The sequence below is a fragment of the Tenrec ecaudatus genome, chromosome 4 (genome assembly GCF_050624435.1).
Source record: "Tenrec ecaudatus isolate mTenEca1 chromosome 4, mTenEca1.hap1, whole genome shotgun sequence".
NCBI classification, from domain to species: Eukaryota; Metazoa; Chordata; class Mammalia; order Afrosoricida; family Tenrecidae; genus Tenrec; species Tenrec ecaudatus.
The window spans coordinates 144,496,472-144,513,143 of NC_134533.1; the positions used below are offsets into that span (position 1 = coordinate 144,496,472).

The 16,672-nt window shown below is 43.8% G+C and overlaps 1 protein-coding gene across 2 annotated transcripts in view; it reads right to left on the minus strand.

Annotated features, from left to right (window-relative positions):
• Window positions 1-16,366, minus strand: part of PCCB (propionyl-CoA carboxylase subunit beta) — a 110,080-nt gene extending 93,714 nt beyond the window's left edge. Inside the window, exons 1-5 of one of the 2 annotated variants that reach the window (XM_075546880.1) lie at window positions 16,132-16,366; window positions 12,362-12,481; window positions 8,877-8,945; window positions 3,627-3,683; window positions 1,707-1,820 (exon numbers count right to left, since the gene is read on the minus strand). In XM_075546880.1, the coding sequence (XP_075402995.1) occupies window positions 1,707-1,820; window positions 3,627-3,683; window positions 8,877-8,945; window positions 12,362-12,481; window positions 16,132-16,338 (567 nt within the window). In that variant the 5' untranslated portion in view covers window positions 16,339-16,366. Of the gene's footprint in view, window positions 1-1,706; window positions 1,821-3,626; window positions 3,684-8,876; window positions 8,946-12,361; window positions 12,482-15,561; window positions 15,974-16,131 lie in introns of those variants that run through there. The other variant, XM_075546881.1, reaches the window with a different exon arrangement.
• Window positions 16,367-16,672: the final 306 nt, after the last annotated feature.

Below are 16,672 nucleotides of genomic sequence, written 5' to 3' on the forward strand. Positions count from 1 at the left end.
TATATGGTAGTTCATATATTTGATAATAGATTTGGTGAATCAATGTCAAATTTCCTGCAATTTATTTTTGTCCTCTGGTCATTATGAAAATATCCAGTGAAGGACTTAGAGGTAAATGGGACAAAGTATCTTTAATGTACTGTCATGTTTCAAAAAATATAGCACACACATATAAATATATGAAGAGAGAATTAATGATAAAGCAAATGAGGAAAATATAAACAATTGTTGATTCTGTGTCAAGAATTTATGGGGAAAAATAATTCCATGAACTATTTTAGAATTTTTTTTCTCACAGTTGAAATAACAACAAAAGTAAAGGAAAATCAACAACAAACAACAATGCAAAAGAGAGGACATGTATGGAAGTACAGACAGGACAAGCAACATTTACCCACAATTGCCATCAAGTCAATTCCGACCTTAGTCAGCAATTCATTAATTAGAGCTTAAAGTCACTAGAATATATTCCTTGAAAACATCCCAAATGAAAACCAGTGCTCTCCCCTATACCTATACTCATAGAGATGCATCCGGCTGTATTCTAAAATTCTCACAAGCTCACGTCACCTCTCTAAGACCACTGCCCTTCCGTCCTTCCTCCAGGCTGGGGAGCAAGTGGACTTGCCAGACACAGACTGCTCTACTCATGCCACTCAGAGAATTAAACTTCCCGTACACTATCCTGGAAGCTCAAGTGTAAAGATTTTTTTTTCTTTTTAACAATTTATTGGGGCTCATACAATTCTTATCGCAGTTCATACATATACATACATCAATTGTATAAAGCACATCTGTACAGTCTTTGCCCTAATCATTTTTTTCTCCTCTTTTCTTTTTTTACATTTTATTAGGGACTCATACAACTCTTATCATCATCCATACATATACATACATCAATTGTATAAAGCACATCCATACATTCCCTGCCCTCAAGTGTAAAGATTTAAAGGTAAATTTAAAGCCTACAAACAGTGCTCCTCAACTAACATAAAAGCTCCTGCAACTAACACAGTAGTAAAAGGGCATTCACGTTTTTCTGCCTGATGGAAAACAGCATGGCCAGGAGTAAGAACCTCTCACAAAACCCACAAGCCAGAGCTCCAGGCCTGATGCCAAACACGATCTGCCTGCCCACCTCCTCCTTTCTCCCCATTTTCCTCCACTCTAGAAATGCTGCTCTCTTCTGGCGCTTCCACTGGCCAGTGTCTCTCTGTACATCTGCCCTCGCCCTCCCCCAGGATACTTCATAATTCAAGGTATCTCATTTATAACTTATTTTAATCTTTCTCTCTCAGGATTTCAGCCGGAGGAAAAGCACTTTCTAGATGATGAGACTGCGCTATTCTTTTTTATTTAAGCCTCAATTCTAGTTAAGCAAATCCATTTTAATCTTTGTATTCTCTCCCTTCTCTTTTTAAAAGAGAAAGCAATTTCCAAGCACCCTTCCCTTGTGAATGATCTTTAACTAATTTGTTTTCCCATCAGTGGCCCAGAGCAGAGAGAAAAACAAAAGCAAAATCCTTCCTCCCCGCCCACATTTTCATCGACCCTGACTTCATCCTCAGTTCACAGAGAAAGAAGACACAGAACTGATCAAATGGGGCAGAAAACAATGAGGAGAGATGAAAGCTCTGACCAGGGCACCAATGAAAGAACAAAGCCCTATATTTGTATTCTCTACTGATCGTTAACAAGTCTCTCACCAGAAAGATGTCCGCATAGCCAGCCAAGGACTCCACCCCTTCCTGGATCCGTGCTCCTCCGGAATCATTCAGTCCAATCACCGGAGCCCCCACTGTCAAGGCCTGGTCCATGATCTGAGATGGCACAGAAATCTGTGAGTCTCCTCTCGTATCAAAAGCAGTATTTACCAAGTCCCACAGTGTTTGCATGAAAATGTTCAAGGTGCAGCTTTCAACACAGGAGAGAGCTAACTCTAGTTTCAATCCTCATGATGACTGGGCACCTTCATGGAAGACAGAGGCCACAAGGCTTACAAGCTGACTAACGTCCCAAACACCAACGTGCCATAGCACTTCCTATTCGTATGGGGTTATGAGTGATCACATCCACCACTTCTAGAACCGCTGGCCAGGCAGCAACACTTGGCACATGTTTCAGCAGCGAGTGACTCCTTTGGAAGAACCGATGGTACACAGGGTGACAAGTAGCATTTGCGTGGCGGTGGAGGTTGACCCGTCTGTAAACCTAAGGCCAGTCCAGGCCACTTTTATATCTAACGTGACATATTTTCCTCGTGGGGCAGTGGTTCTGGAGGCATAATGAGCAGCAGTCCTACAGCTCTAAAACAGGTCACAAAGCTCCTTCACTTCCATCGTCTCATGTAACCTCCATAGCAAAAGCAATTTAAAAAATTGGGAAGGCTTAAGTGATTAATCCAAGAATTCAGGAACATGCTAAGGCAGGGCCATATCTAAGACTCAGGTATTCCGTTACATAGGACACCCCTCAGTCAACTTGCCTTACTTCCCAAATTTTCCACATATGACCTACAATTTTATTCTGATCTCAAGAGCTCTCAGTCTCTAATAATATTTTTAAATGCCATTTCATAATCTTAGTTTTACTCTCTATCTTTTAGCAACTAGACTTATCACCTAGACGGGCTCTCATTACCTGTGGTCCTTGGACATAAGAGACCTGTAAATACATTTCAAGGGTCCATGAATTTACATGAGAAAAAAGTCTCTCTCTCTACTGAATAACTCTAGCTGAACGTGAGCCTTTCCTTCCATTACCAGCAAGAGCAACATGCCACAGAACTGCTACGAATACCTGGGACGATCATGAATTGAAGGCACGGACAGTCTTATGTACTATTAAAATTGCTGCTGATATTTGGAAATATCATTTTCACTCATCTCTGCTTTTAAATTACACGTTATTAGATCCACTGCTAAATAGTATTATTTAGCACATAGGTCACTGTATTACAAATGTAGTTTTCAAAAATGAGTTGTAATCTTTTCTAATCTGAATATTTATTTTATGACTGCATTCTGAGATGAATGTGCATGGTTCCCCAGCCTGCCAAAGGGATCCACAGTACAAATAAATGTTGGAAAAGCTCTACCCTAGACTGAAAGCACGTTTAGGTCCACATCTCGCCTTGCTTACCACGGCCTCACCCCAGCTACCCTGCCCATCTCACACCCCAAGGACATTTAACAGGCGCGCTATGACTAAAGAAAGGACTGAGTTCCTTTGGCATACAGTAGTCCCCTGTTCCATGGTTTCGCTTTCTGCAGTTTCAAGTCAATTTGAAAATAGCCTAACACGACATCATAGTGCCTACATCATTCCCCTCGCTTCATCTTATTAAAGTACATTGTTAGCTCTATTTTTATTACTAGTTCTTATTCTTAATCTTTTATTGTACCTAATTATAAATCAAACTGTATAAAGGTATGTACAAAGGAGCTTCAAAGAGTCCAGTGAAATATGAATTAAAAGATAATGGAAATTTTTCCACAAACTTTTTGAAGCCCTCCCCTGTGGGTATGAAAAACAGAGTAAACACAGAGTTCAGTATTATCAGCAGGTTCAAGTATCCACGGGGAGGTCTTGGAGTACCCCTGTAAGTATCCCCCATGAACACTTACTTTGCAGATCTTTTGCGCATGCACTCCTGATAGACTTCCTCCAAATACTGTGAAGTCCTAAGAAGAAAACCAACAAGTCCAATAAGCGTGGTCAGAAATTAAGAAATCAGCAGGATGAAATTTAACAAGGAAGTTTCTAAAGAATTTTCAGAAGATTAAATTACTAGAGGAAAAATCTGATACATAAATTAAACCAAAGAATAGTGAATGAAAATCTGAAGATGATGATGGCAACATATGTACAAATGTGCTTGACATAATGGATGAATGTATGGATTGTGATAAGAGCTGTAAGAGCCCTTAATAAAAGTACTTAATTGAAAAAAAGAAAGAAAATCTTAGAGGGATTCATGTATTACTACCTAATCTATGTTCTACAAAAAAAAAATGCGTCGCTTTGAGGACAGGAAATTTTTGCATGTGAAATTAAACTGAAAATTAGATTGTATGCAAGTGAAGCAGCCAGACCTCTCCGCTGCTCAGACAAGGAGAGGTGACGGCGAATCAGAACCTCGCGGCTGCCTCTGCTTTGGGCTTTCATTACCTGACATAGAGGGCATTTTGAGGACATGGCCTCCTTTCCTACAATTCCTCACAAAGCCGGTGGGGAATTAAAAATAAAATCAACCCTTGAAGACCAGAGAGGGAGAGGAGCAGCTAAACAGATATGAGAGGAAGAGAAAGCCCAAGAAAAAGTAATGCCTGATTGCAAAACTCCAAACTCAGTGCTGTCAAGTCCATTCTGACTCACAGCAGCCCTGTAGGGCAGGGTCGAACTGTCCCTGTGGGGATCTGAGAGTGTAAATCTCTATGGAAGCAGAAAGCCTCAGCTTTCTCCCGCTGAGTGGCTGGTGGATTTGAACCACCGACCTTGTGGTTAGCAGCCCACAATGTCGCCCAGTACCCCCCCACGGCTCCTTAATACTTGACTTAAAGGGAGAAAATGGAAGCCCACAGGCCTGTTGAAGACCCAGGAACCACTAGAGGTATGATGGGGTAGGTAGAGATGAGATTGAAAACCGATTCATAGAAAAATTGTGTGTTAAGGAGCAGTTAGATCTTTCCTTCAGCCTGAGAGAAAAAAGATTCTCTAAAAAAATGTAAACAAGGGAAAGCAGGGTAGAAAGAGGGAGTCAATTATAGGGATCTACATATAATCTCCTCCCTGGGTTACGGACAACAGAAAAGTGGGTGAAGGGAGACGTCGGACAGCGTTAAGACAGGACAAAATAATAATAATTTATAAATTATCAAGGGTTCATGAGGGAGGGGGTGGCAGGAGGGAGGGAGAAAAATTAGGAGCTGATACCAAGGGCTTAAGTAGAAAGCATATGTTTTGAGAATGATGATGGCAACAAATGTACAGGTGTGCTTGACACAGTGGATGGATGTATGGATTGTGATGAGTTGTACGAGCCCCACAAAAAATGATTTAAAAAAATTTTTAATGTAAACAGAGGCAAAGAAAGGCAAAATGAGATTAAGAGCCTATATCAAATGATGAGCCAAAGTCCCTCCCTCTCTCCACAGCCCAACTCCCCCGCCCCTCAAAAAAACTCACAACCCAGTGATCAGACCAGAGATGAAAGATCTTTCTCTGGGGAAAAAACAAACAAACAAACTCCTCCCTCCCCTCCACCCCCCACACACACAAAAAAGAAGTTTCTGACAATTTAGGGATTGCAACAGAAAAGTTGGCTCATCACTCCCCACCCACAATATCCTTCAGGGCCTATTTCAAATGGCAAAATCTCCCCCTCAACAACAAAAATGATCTTCCCTCTCTCTAGCCCACACACAGGTTCACCTAGAACCTCATCCTATCTGTGCTGCCGTCCCGTCAGTTCTGCTCATACAACACAGTGAGCTTCGTCAGGGCAGGCCTTGTCTCAGTCATCTCTACATCCCCTCACTGCACCCTCCCCACCAGCATGAGTGTATTCAACCGTGTCAGTTCCTTGATATTTTATCTGCTTAATAGTTAGGAGAACTACCCAGTCTGAAGAGCATACACACTTGCTTTGTCCTCTCTGTCTTTGTGCTGGTGAAGTTAAAGCTCAAATTCTACGACCTTGGTTTGCAGAAAGCTAGTGTTCAGAGGGAGCCTTAACTCCGTTTTGAATTTTGATATACGCGCAGCCTCCATCGAGTTCATTCTGAGCACAATACAAAGAGCTTTGCACCTGAGTGTCTTTGAAAGCTCACCTCGCCAGCTCAGGGAGAGGGAATCTTGCCCTCGGGGACCTGCCTGGGCTTGCCCTTAAGGGAAGTAGGGTACCAGGACCACATGTCCATGTCAAGGTGATGGTGCAGGTGGAGTAGGGGGCAAACCAATTCTGTGACTGTTTCTCATCTGCGGTAATCAATACATCCCAGTCATGGTCCCTTTCCTGTGTCTGAGTCCCGCCTCCAACAGTGCTGACCCCTCGGTGGCAAAGGACCTTTTATTTATTTTTTTTTAATTTTAACAATTTATTGGGGCTCATACAATTCTTTTCACAGTTCATATATATACATACATCAATTGTATAAAGCACATCTGTACAGTCTTTGCCCTAATCATTTTTTTCTCTTTTCTTCTTTTACATTTTATTAGGGACTCATACAACTCTTACCACAATCCATACATATACATACATCAATTGTATAAAGCACATCCATACATTCCCTGCCCCAATCATTCTCAAGGCATTTGCTCTCCACTTAAGCCCCTTGCACCAGGTCCTCTTTTTTTTCCCCTCCTCCCTCCCCATTCCCCCCTCCCTCATATGCCCTTGGTAATTTATACATCGTTGTTTTGTCATATCTTGCCCTATCCGGAGTCTCCCTTCCCCCCTTCTCTGCTGTCCCTCTCCCAGGGAAGAGGTCACATGTGGATCCTTGTAATCAGTTCCCCCTTTCCAACCCACTCACCCTCCACTCTCCCAGCATCGTCCCTCACACCCTTGGTCCTGAAGGTATCATCCACCCTGGATTCCCTGTACCTCCAACCCTCATATGCACCAGTGTACAGCCTCTGTCCTATCCAGCCCTGCAAGGTAGAATTCGGATCATGGTAGTTGGGGGGAGGAAGCATCCAGGATCCGGGGGAAAGCTGTGTTCTTCATCGATACTACCTCACACCCTAATTAACCCATCTCCTCTCCTAAACCCCTCTATGAGGGGATCTCCATTGGTCGACACTTGGGCCTTGGGTCTCCACTCTGCACTTCCCCCTTCATTTAATATGATATATATATACATATATATACACAAAGGACCTTTTATTCTGTGTCCTTCTACTAGCATCGTGGCCATGAACTCTGTGGACACTATTTTGGCCTCATGTTCATGGACTCCAACATCCAGAGGATTTGTCTTTGTCTCGTCGTTATCCTCTTTAAGACTGAATAAAGGGACCACTATAAAACAGATTTGAATTTGAGATCTTTTTTCTGCCTAGGATATAGTTTCTTCTGTTCCTTGTGGCAAAAAAACAAAAACAAAAAAAACCCCCACACATCCCCGCTGCCATTATAACTCATAGTAACCTGATATGGCAGGGCAGAACTGCCTCCATGGTATCCAAGGCTGTAAATCTTTAGGGAAACAGAAGGCTACATCTTTTGCCCTCTGAGATACTATTAAGTTCAAGCCATCGGCCTTTTTTACCTGAGGGCTTAACCAAGGCACAGGGATCTTTAGTTTCTGCCTACTCCTCATATTTTGCAAAAGCTAATAAATGTGATTCTTTCTATTTCAGCATTCTATAATAGCTATCAAATCTCAAAGGCAACTTAATTAGTAAATATTATTATTGTTTGAATATATTTAAGATTTACCAAACTATTTTAATATCAAATAAGCTACATATTTTTAGGCTTGTAAAAGGAACTGAGCATTTAGAATTATATACATTTTTCATCCTTTTAGCAGGAAAAAAATTAAATCCCAAACATACACAATACATTCACTGTGAATTAATGTTCTACTGTGGCTGTAACAAACCACCACCCACTGTAAGCTTATTATATTGCAGTCCTGGAGTTTAGGAGTTCCACACAGGATGCACAGGGCTAAAATCGATGCAATGACAACTTTTATTTGTGGTATGATTATATTACAGTTCTACTCTGTGTACATGGGGCTGTCAGTCAGAGCTCATTGGAAGAGCTAGCAATTCTGGTGATTACTGAAGGATCCAGCAGTAGTGCTGTGGTTCTCAGCCGAAGCCAGGGGCTTTACCACCTTCTCCATCACTACCTAGTGTAACGTGACACCTCCCCTTCTCAAGATGCCTCACGGAAACCTTCCCCCCACTCTCCACCTTTCTGCTGGTGCCACAGCCAATGCAGGGATGCACAGGCTGCTTGGAGACATAATAATTTATTTCCGTCCCCAAAGTTTATTAACGCGGGGTTCCTTTATTCTATCCCTCTCCTGGGGTCCCCCGTCCGTCTCCTCCTCTCCTCCCTCTAGCTCTCCCTTTCTTACTTGCAGCCATTCTCTCTTTACTGTCTTTCAATCTCCCCTCACCTGCCCCCTTTACTCTCATTCCATTCTAAACACCTGACAGGTCTGTAACTAATAAAACCTGTTCACTGAAGCCCAAGGTCTGGCTCCTCTTCCCTTTTATTCCCATTCTAACAATTACATTAGGTCCCTACATGGAACCTGATAACCTCCCTACAGTAAAGTCAATTGGTTAATGACCTTAATTTCCCATGTCCATATAAGGTAATTTATTCACAGGTTCTGGGGATTAGGATTTAGATATCAAAGGTATCCTCAAAAAGGAGACCATAGTCTCCCTCTGCTATGGGATTTCAGTCTGAAGAAATTGTATCTGTTTTGATTCAGCCTAACACAACTTGTTTGAAAAGAGCTTTAATCAAAGTCCAGGCCTTCGTAGCCTGTGATGCTGAAAGTCAAGTCCAAGCTCATTTCAAATAAGCTGTGTTGGGCTGGCCTCCACACACACATCTAATCCTGCCAAGAGGAATCTCATTAACTTGGAATATCCTGGTTCCTAAGGCAACTTCCGACATTGCCTAATTCTGTGTGATCCTCCCCAAATAAACCAAAAGCTATTCTTCCCTAAGAAAACAATTCTTGGTGGAGATAGCATTGAGGAAAAAATAATGTAAATCCCTCACCTGTTCCAAACTACGGGCAGATTCACATCCCCCACGACTGTATTCATGTTACATACATTGCACCTGGCTCTTCCTATGCGTTAGTTTTACCCACAGGTACGGAGTTATGAAATACCTGACTGAAGACATAAACCAATCTTCCATTGATTCGGCCCCGTCCAGTGACCACACTGTCTCCAGGAAACTGACAAGAAAAAAAAATGAAATAAAGGTTAAAAACGTCAAGTATTTCTTATCATGAACTCAGCTTTTACAAGTGTGTGTGTGTGTGTGTGTGTGCGCTACACACATACACAGCCACCAAATTCCTTAATATTAAGTATGAAAAAGATATGAGAAGGAATTTCCCCAAGCCCTGCAAAAGCAAGCACAAGACTAGTTTCATCCTCAGGGGTGAAGAGTGTTGTAGTCTTAGGTCTCACCGTACTTCCTAAAGGCAGTATAATCAAGAGGTGCACCAGGGCCACCAGTATCAAATGCTCACAGGAAGGAAAAGAACATACAAGGGCCATACAGAAGCTTGGCGAAATTTTACAGTATCTTTTAAATCCATTATTCCATGAATTTTTTTAATCTCCCTTCCACAAAGCATGGCAATTTCTACAACGGCACACCTGCACCCCCAAAACAGAAAGCCCATTTTGCAAGGAGCCTCAGCAATCACTGTGTAGCCCATGGGTCAGCTTCAGTAACTGGTACCGAGATTACAAATCCTTGGTCACATACAGCACATGAAGGAATCTAGGCACACAGCGAGTCCACAGAACTACACGCATCAGGGAGAGCACCTCGCTAAAGAAGCATTCCTGACGCTGCCTTCGAAACGCCAAGGCATGCTCTATGGGGAGAGGGAGGGGGAGTATAAAGCAATGGGCTCCACGAAGAAGAATGCGCGAAGGGGAAGAGGATGATGCTCAGGAGGGAATTTAGAAGGCAAGGGAGTGGGAAACTGAGTGGGGCACCGTGTAGGCTGTGGAATACAAATTAACGATCTGAAATACAAACCTCCACCCAAAGTTACAACAAAAAATTTTCTTTAAACCCAAGGTATAAATCTAACATATGTCAAAAGCGTCCATCTAGAAGTCTAGTAGTTACGAGCGGGGCTGCTAAGTGCAAGGTCAGCAGTTCAAAACCTCCAGCTTTCTACTCCCATACAGGTGCAGCCTAGGAAACCCACAGGGCAGTTCCACCCTGTCCTGTAGGACCACTATCTGTTAGAATCAACTTGATGGCAGCGAGCCGAGTTTGGTGTCTGGAGAAACCAGAGCACAACTGAAAAGATCCATCCTTCCAAGTCTGTATCAGCAAGAGCTCTGAACCCACAGCCAGAGCCCTGAGACAGCACAGGGGCAGGCAAACCACCCTCACTCTTCCACCTGCACATAGAGGCCTGGGGAGCCTGAAAGCCCACGGGTGCATCTCCGGAGGTTCTGCAATTCCAGGACCCCACATTTGGAAAAAATTAAGTAAAATGCATAGGTTTACACTTTTGGGGGGGGGTGGCTTTGCTTTACTGTCCTTCACAGGCACTTCATTTTTCTTTTTCTTTTTTTATTTTTAAGGTTTGTGTCAAGTCTGCACTGAATAAGTCTATATAAACACCATGATCTAAAATACAATATTTGCTCATTTCATGTCTCTGTGTCACTTTTGGCTACTCTTAAAATACTTACAGTTTTTAAAAGTAAATCATTTTATTGGGGCTCGTACAATGCTTATCACAATCCATACATAGATCCACAGCACATTTGTTGCCATCGTCATTTTCAAAACATTTGCTTTCTACTTGAGCCCTTGGTATCAGCTCATTTCCCCTCCCTCCCCCACTCTCCCTCTCTCATGAACCCTTGATAATTTATAAATTATTATTATTTTGTCATGTCTTACGCTGTCCGACGTCTCCCTTCACCCACTTTTCTGTTGTCTGTCCCCCAGGGAGGGGGTTATATATAGATCATTGTAATTGGTTCCCCCTTTCTACCCCACATTACCCTTACCCTCCTGGTATCGCTACTCTCAATGTTGGTCCTGAGGGGTTTATCTGTCCTGGATTCCCTGTGTTTTCAGTTTTTATCTGTACCAGTGTACATCCTCTGGTCTAGCAGGATTTGTAAGGTCAAACTGGGATCGTGATGTTGGCGGGTAGGAAGGATTAAAGAACTAGAGGAAAGTTGTATGTTTCATCATTGCTACACTGCACCCTGACTGGCTCCTCTCCACCCACCACCCACCCCTGTGGCCTTTCTGTAAGTGGTGTCCAGTTGCCTACAGATAGGCTTTGGGTCTCCACAGTCCCCCTTATTCACAATGATAAGATGCTTTGTTCTTTGATGCCTGCTACCTGATCCTATCAACACTTCGTGATCACATAGGCTGGTGTGCTCCTTCCATGTGGGTTTTGTTGCTTCTCAGCTAGATGGCCGCTGAGCCTTTAAGCTCATCTTCAAGCCTTTAAGACCCCAGATGCTATTTCTTTTGATAGCCGAGCACCATCAGCTTTCTTCACCAGATTTGCTCATGCACACATTTGTCTTCAGTGATCCTGTTGGGAAAGTTAGCATCATGAAATGCCAGATTAATAGAACAAAGTGTTCTTGCATTGAGGGAGTACTTGAGTGGAGGCCCAATGTCCATCTGCTACCTTAATTCTAAATCTATAAATATTCGCACATAGATAAATCAATTTCCCCATCATCATATACACATGTATTTACATATATGTATATGCCTGTATTTAGACCTCTATAAATGCCTTTTGCCTCCTAGTTCTTTCCTCTATTTCCTTTTACTTTCCTCTTGTCCCACTATAATGTTCAGTCTTCATTTTGGTTTCAGTAATTCCTCTCAGTTACATTGCCCTTGATCAAGCACTACCAGGCCTCCAACACCCTCCTCGCCATCGATTTTAGATCATTTGTTGTTCCCTTGTCCCTGAGTATCTTAGCCCCCACTTCCTTTCCCACACCTCCCCTTCTCCCATGACCCCCAAGAACCATCGGTCCTGCTGTTTTCTCCTCCAGATTGTTTATCCTGCCTATCTTATCTAGATAGACCTGCAGAAATAATAATACACACAAAAAAATAAGAGCAAGACAAAACAAAAAAACAAAACAACAACAAACCAACGACCGAAAAAAGGAAAGCCTGTACATAGTTAAAAACCTGTTTCTTTACTTTTAGGAGTGTTTTCTGGTCAAGTCTGATGGGATGCCCCGCCCTGGTCTCAAAAATCTATTTTTGGTATTCCCTGGGGACTTTGTTGCTCCGTTCTCCTTGCTGTTCTGTTGCACACCCTTACTGCTTCACCTCAGTGTGGTGGGGTCAGATCGGGTGCAATTTCCACATTGTGTCTCCAGTGTTGTCCCCCAATACTTCAACTTTTTTACAGTGCTAAATTTGTCCACTTTAAATTGACTACAGAATAGGGTAAACATAACTTTTAAACACCCTGGGGAACTTGTACTCCGTGACTTACTGTATTAAACGATCTCTAGCGTATGCCTGAAGCCCCAATGGCAGAAGGAATTCAGGGAAAGGCAGTAAAGACACATTAGATAGTGGGTATGCTGGCAGAGCCACGGGTAGATAGACAGATACCTTATTCTTCTCAGCAGCCATTCCAAAGTCTGCACATCTGTGCTCCACAAACATGTCGCTCTCAACAAAGCTGTCGGGGTCCAGCAGGAGACGGACTCGCTCTCTGGCTGTTAGCTTCCCCTAAAATACAACAGAGGTCATTCCGTGATGCCGTCAGAACAAAGTGAGCCAAGTAAGGGGAGGCCACAAGGGCCCGCTGAGCCCCTGCAGCCTAAGATGAAGCCTCCATTTTGTCCCCTAGCCCAGAGAGGTGGCACTTTCAGGAGGTATCAGAGAGTAAGAAATCCAGGGCAGGTCCCGTGCTTGAGAAGCCATCCTACTTGGAAAAGCAAAGAAAACGGGAGAGGAAAACGGCTGCGGGGAGTGGGGGGCGGGGGAGAGACCCTGGAACAACATAACTAATTTCACAAACACTCACTGGAGACAAGAGAATGGAGCAGCACAAGGTGAGGCGCCAGAGCAGGTGTGGTGAAGGGTCAGAGGCCACCCTCCCAGCTTCCAAGGGAGCTTTTTTTCTAGGAAAGTCCAAGGAAACACATCTCACCAGGGTCCAGCTGTTCCCCCCAAATCTAGGACCCATTACTTCCTGGTTCTTCTCCTACCTCCACCATGGGCTGCTCTTCCACCTGTCCTCCATGAGGACCCCTGCTTCCGACGCCACACCTGGCAACGATCTATGGTGTGGCTAGGTGGAAGAGGAGTGAGTGCTAAAAGCTCACTCTGAAGAAATTTTTTTTGTTTTTAATGTTTAAGGTGTTTTGGAGGTGGCGAGGTTCACTATTTGGGCTACACAGCCCTTAGTCCCAACCAAATACCCTGATCCACAATCTCCACATAAAAACATCTCATATTGGGAAATTTTTTCCCTAAAAAAAGTACCCAAAGCCAATGGAGCAGTATTACAACAGACAAGTAAGCAATCCTACACACTGGTGCATAAAGTTTAACAACTTCTGCGCACCATAATCTGCACACACACTCATCCTCACCCACCATGGCCCCCATTCAGCAAATCATAGGAACATGGCACCTGGTAGACAGCAAAGGCTTTGATGAATACACAAAGGAAGTAAGCGTGGGAATGGCTATTCAAAAATTGGGTGCAATGGCCAAACTTGACTGTCATCTCTACTGATGGCAAAACCCTCACCATGAAAACCATGAGCACTTTGAAAACCACAGTTTTATAACCTGCGAGCAAAGTCTGAAGAAACTACAGCTGATGGAAGAAAAACTCAGACCGTCTGCAGCTTTGCAATGGTGCTGTCGTCCAACCCCAGGAGTAGGATGGAAAGGAGAACACAACAAGAAAATTGAAGGTGTTAGATCATGGTGGAATGTGTTATGAACAATGTCACCTTTGCACAGATCCATGCAAAAGGAGAATAAAAATTCTAGCATCATTTGGACAAGAATTAGCTGTGAGAAGGAAAAAGCTCGGTTCAATGAGCAAATCTCCATACTGTTGTTGTTTTTGTTTTCATTATATTTAATTACTTCTTTCACACACATTTTACATGCATCTATTTCAAAGTGTTGATTTCATTAGGATCGTCCCTTTGATTAATAAATGAATGTTTGTGCTAAAAAAATTTAACTTTTTGGAAAAGCAATTTGGCAATGTATGTCAGTTTCTAAAAATCCCTACCTTTTGACCCATTAATTTCAGTTCTGGCAATCTAGACTAGTGAAATAGTCCAGAGTAAATTTTAAATGGAGTGGGAGGGCTTAGTTCCCAAAGATGTTCACTCAGCACTTCAAAAAACAAAATTAGAAACCACACTGATTTCTCAAATTAAGCAAATTATTAAATTTTTGGCAAATTTCATACAACCATTAAGATAAATCTCTACTGAAATATATCTTAGTAACTATGTAATATTCCTTAGGAAAGAAAATGTACCAAAAATTATGTGTTTATGTGCAGAAGAATATGTGATGCCAAATGGTAGCAGTACTTCTGAACAGCAGGATCATAAATATTTAGAGATTTGTCTCTGTTTCCAACTTCGTAAGGAGCCCTGTTGGCATAATGGTTACATGCTGGGCTGCTAACTAAAAAGTCAGCAGTTTGAAACAACCAGCAGCACTGAAGAAAAGAGATGGGGCTTTCTGCTCCCATAAAGAGTTAGTCTTGAAAATTCACAAGGAGTTTTGCCCTGTCCTATAGAGTCACTATGAGTTGGCATCTACCTGATGGCAGTGCTTTTGTTTTTTATTCTCAACTTTGTAAAATGAACATTCCTTGTGTCATTTAGAAATTATAAAAACAGTTCTAAAGAATTTCTATAATATAAAAAACGGTTTCTGTTCTGAAACATCACAACAGAACATTTACAGCTAAAATCTATCTATGAGTAGTTTTATATTTCCAGAATCCTCTTTTTGGAGTACTATACATCCAGATGTACTTAGGGGATCCTACAGAACTTAATAACTCTGTCAGCCCCATTGCCCCTTTCCTATGAAACCAACATTTACTCCACAGAAGGGGTAGGGAACCTCTTGACCTCTCCCCAAGGGCCACCATATTTATAGCATCCATCGAGAGCCACACAAAATTGCTAACTTATAAATTAGCCTGCTATATTTAATCAAGCATTTAACTAACTCATTCTTAATGTGAAGGCTCTTTGGTGAGGGTGTGATGTTAAGCTCTTTCGGCCTGTGAGCTCAATATTTCCCCATCCCTGCTCTATAGAATCGGAACACTTAAGATCATTTCCCTCCTCCCAAAAAGTATTTAAATACTCTTCTCCAAGCCTGTCTCCCAAGTCAACTTTCACACACAGCTTCTGAAAGCTGGAGGTTGGGAAATCTTCATTAACTTGGGAGTGGTGGGTCACTATTTAATTAGAACAGCATTTCCAGTGTTTAAAAGAGCCTTTTTCAAATCGGAACTTAGAACGTCTGAATCAACACACTCAATTTAGTCTGGTTTGCATCTCCACCCTAAAGACCCCAGCCTTTAGCCCAGTCACTCCCCTTCATCTGTAAGTTCCAGCTCCAGTGCCCTCATCTATACATTTCAATTCTGCACTTTCCCGTAAATTATTTAAATTGCCCAGCAACTCGTTCCTCACTTATCCACATGTCAAGGACCCCGGGGTCAAGCCTGGCTTCAAGGCTCAGGTCACCTCTCCGTGTCTCGGTTTCTTCTGCTAAATGGACTGGCAGACTACCAGGGTTGCGCCACTTACCAGACACAACGCCATTCTCAGCAGACTCCAGGCTCCGCGCCCCTGGGGGCAGTGCCCAAACCATCCGTTTCCTACCCTAACCGGGCTCGGCAGGTATTCGGAGGCAGACGATCTCCACCCCACGTTAAGGCAAGTTTGCCCACAGTTTTTGCCCAACGGCCCACTCGCTCGTGTCACCCCAGAATTCGCAGATGTAAAAATAGTGTCTATTATTGCTTCACTAGTTTAACTACCAGGGACTAAGAGGAAAGTATTATGATGATCGTGTTAAAATACATTGGCTCGTACTGAATAAATAACCTATCCAAAAAGTGTACGGCCATTAAGTGGTAAACGGGCTGCAGTCTTGCCAAATCCGCCTAAAAATGCGAAAGGAAGGCTGAAGGTGAGCAGGCACAAAGGTGTTTTACACTCCTTTGACCCCGCGGCCTCAGGAAAGGCCACAGGTACTCAAGGTGAACGTCCCGGCCGACGGCCCCGCCTCGCGATTGGCGGAGAGCGCCGGCGCCGCGGCCAGGCGCGCCGTGATAGGCTGCGGGCACGGGGGCGGGGCGGCCCGCGCGGACTCACCCGCTGGTGCTGCGCGTCTATGCGGTGCTGGCCCCCGCCCAGGTGCGCGGCCCGGCGCTTCTTCTCGATGCGCTCGGGCACGGGGACCGGGACGGGCTGACTACAGAGACCGCGGGCCGCGGCGCCGCGCGCGGCCTGCCGCCCAAGGTTGCTCACTCGGCTGCACAGCCTTGCCCCGGCCGCCGCCACCCTCAAGGCCGCCGCCATCTCTGCTCCACGCGGTTGCACCCACACGCGCCTCAGAGCGCGCATGTGCGTCCCCCGCGGTGCCGGGAGCGGGCACATGCGCAGTGTCCGTGGGCCGGCCTTTGCGCTGGACTGACTGCAGGGTGCTTGGGGAGAAGGCGGGGAGACTTGACCGGAAGCGCGTGTCTGGCCCTTCGATCTCGTTACCATTGGCATAGAAGGCAGCGTAGTTCTTAGTCTTCTCTGGACACTTACATTCCTAGTTTTGTCATCCCCCTTCTTCCAGAAAATGAGTCAGTTAACGTGTATTTAACACTCCGAGCCCAGGTGTTGTTTTAAGCGTTTACCACGCTCT